Source organism: Agrilus planipennis, unplaced genomic scaffold, assembly GCF_000699045.2.
Source record: "Agrilus planipennis isolate EAB-ADULT unplaced genomic scaffold, Apla_2.0 scaffold70, whole genome shotgun sequence".
NCBI classification, from domain to species: domain Eukaryota; kingdom Metazoa; phylum Arthropoda; class Insecta; order Coleoptera; family Buprestidae; genus Agrilus; species Agrilus planipennis.
The window spans coordinates 1,286,655-1,288,975 of NW_020442458.1; the positions used below are offsets into that span (position 1 = coordinate 1,286,655).

The window sequence follows — 2,321 nt, forward strand, 5'->3', positions numbered from 1 at the left end:
TTTCCTATAGAGAATTTAATATGAATACCAAACTTAACATTGCAATTACTTAATATTAAGGGGTTGGTCAATATAGGCGGAGTCATAATAAACGAATTCCACTGTAAAATTGTACAAATATTAATTTCATTTAAAATGCAACAAAACATTTGTATAGCAGTTATAAAATTCCCTGACAAATTACCTAATAACCTAAAATTATTGAAACATATGGTAAAAAGCCCATGAAGGCATTAATAACAAAACGTTAGGAAATGAGCCATACTACACCTAATACTACATAATAACACAAAAAGTATTCAAACCAAAAATTTAAACGATTTTACATTTCATAAGGAATAGTTGTTGCTGAGAAGCTCTTGTAAAAAATTTTGGACTGCCTACAAATTACGTATCGCTAATTGGGGTGAGGGGAGTCATGTCTGGCGTTACAGTTCTTTTACGTGGGAGGAGATGGGGGAGTCAAAGTAAGCGCATAACGATTTTAGATCAGAAAAGGTAGCGATATGTAATACAGTACAACCTCAGTAATCCGAACCTTTGTTAATCCGAATAACAAACACTTGGAAGTCATAATCCGAAAAAACCTTGATAGTCGGAACAAGCTCGAACAGCGCAGTCGTAGCAACGTCACCTCGCTCGAGAAGCATTTTTATTTCGTCCGTCTTGTTACGAAACGATTACGTTAACAGATATGAAATGGCGCCAAAAAGCAAACATATTGCTTTATCAATGTAGGAAAAAGTACTATTAAAAGTTTAGAGTCCGAAGCTGTTACATTTTAAAATTTTCTTATGCTTCAGATTTGTTTAAAAAATAAAGTTTATATATAAACATCTGTGTCTAATACAGTAAAAGCTCTTTATTCGCGGGGTATACGTTCCATAAATATGGCGCGAACACACAAATCATGGATATGACATGGTAATTAGTATGGAATCATAGGGAATACGTTCTAAGGTTCCGAAATGAAACCAATATGTATCAAAACAAAATAAATGTATTGAAAAATTCGCAATTAAAATTAATCATTATAGTCAGCTTTAGGCAAGAGTATAAAAAATTTAGTGATTTTTTCTTGTTTCGAATTTTCAAATTAGTCCACTCGGTTACATCTTATATAAAAGCTGCCTCGGCACGTACCAACTGTACATAGTCAAAAGATGCCGATACATTAAGGAGATTCAGTAGTACACACGTCGTAGAGTAAAAACATGCTTATCGGTTCTAGATATCATGAGTTTAATGGTTGAAACAGAGGTTTGAAATTTTGTAGTAAGATAGATAAACCTTTGTTCTAAAGCCTGACGAAGGCCATTTTTTAATTTCTTAATTTCTCTTGAAAATACGTGTCCTACAAGAAGCATCAACTTTAAGCACTTGTAAAAGCTATTAATGACCGTATTATTGAAAACTAAAAACGGGCCGAGTTAGTGTGAACCTTTGTCTGTTACCATACAAAAAATCAGATATTTATCTCGTAACGTTAAATCATAATGTTTAAAATAGAAACCCATATTTTCGGAAAAATTCACAGTAGGCACGAGCGATCTATTGCGGTCAATCCCCATAATAAATGACACCGAATCCGTTTCTGTTTACCGATTGCATCCGTGAATAATGAAATTTTTAGCCGCGAATACAGGAAGTGGGTTGCAATTTTTTCACCCGCAAATAATGAAAACGCAAATAAGGAAACCGTGAATAAGGAACTTTTACTGTAATAGAAAATACTCACCAATTCCCACAGATACGGTATGAGCAATAACGATACACCGGCCGAAACGTTGCTAGCCCCCACTCCAACGTTTCGTAGCGCTGTCGGATAAAGCTCTGCGGTGAAAACGGGTACGATAGCGTTCGATGCACTGATTGTGAATTTTCCGATCATTGCGAAAGTTGTCACCACGACATCATAATCAGTCATGAACCATTGAATCGGTAGCGTAATTAGACAGGCTGTACCGGACACGCCAAAGGTTAGTGCCAACGGCCATCTTCGTCCCATTTTTAGAAGAATGTAAATACTAAGAGCGATGCCAGGAATTTCTAAGACGCCCAGTATAACCTTAACAATAAAATGAAGAAAATGTTTATACAAAAAGGAGTATAAATTATATAAGACTAAAAAATTACAAGTCGAATTATAAAACGACAAAAATATAAGATTCTCAGAATATTTTTAAGGTATTCAATAAAACATTTCTTCTATGAATAATTTTAGTGAAAATGTGATCAGAATTTATATACTAACGGAGTAACTAACTTTCTGTATTTCATGTACACAATAAATATAGTGCATGATGATCACAAACAGAATT

The 2,321-nt window shown here is 34.2% G+C and overlaps 1 protein-coding gene across 1 annotated transcript in view; it reads right to left on the minus strand.

Moving 5' to 3' along the window:
* The window catches only part of LOC108740603 (calpain-B), a 23,623-nt gene extending 21,615 nt beyond the window's left edge, over positions 1-2,008 (minus strand). The window contains exon 1 of the mRNA XM_025980617.1: positions 1,739-2,008. Within this exon, the coding sequence (XP_025836402.1) occupies positions 1,739-2,008 (270 nt within the window). The remainder of the gene's footprint in view (positions 1-1,738) is intronic.
* Positions 2,009-2,321: the final 313 nt, after the last annotated feature.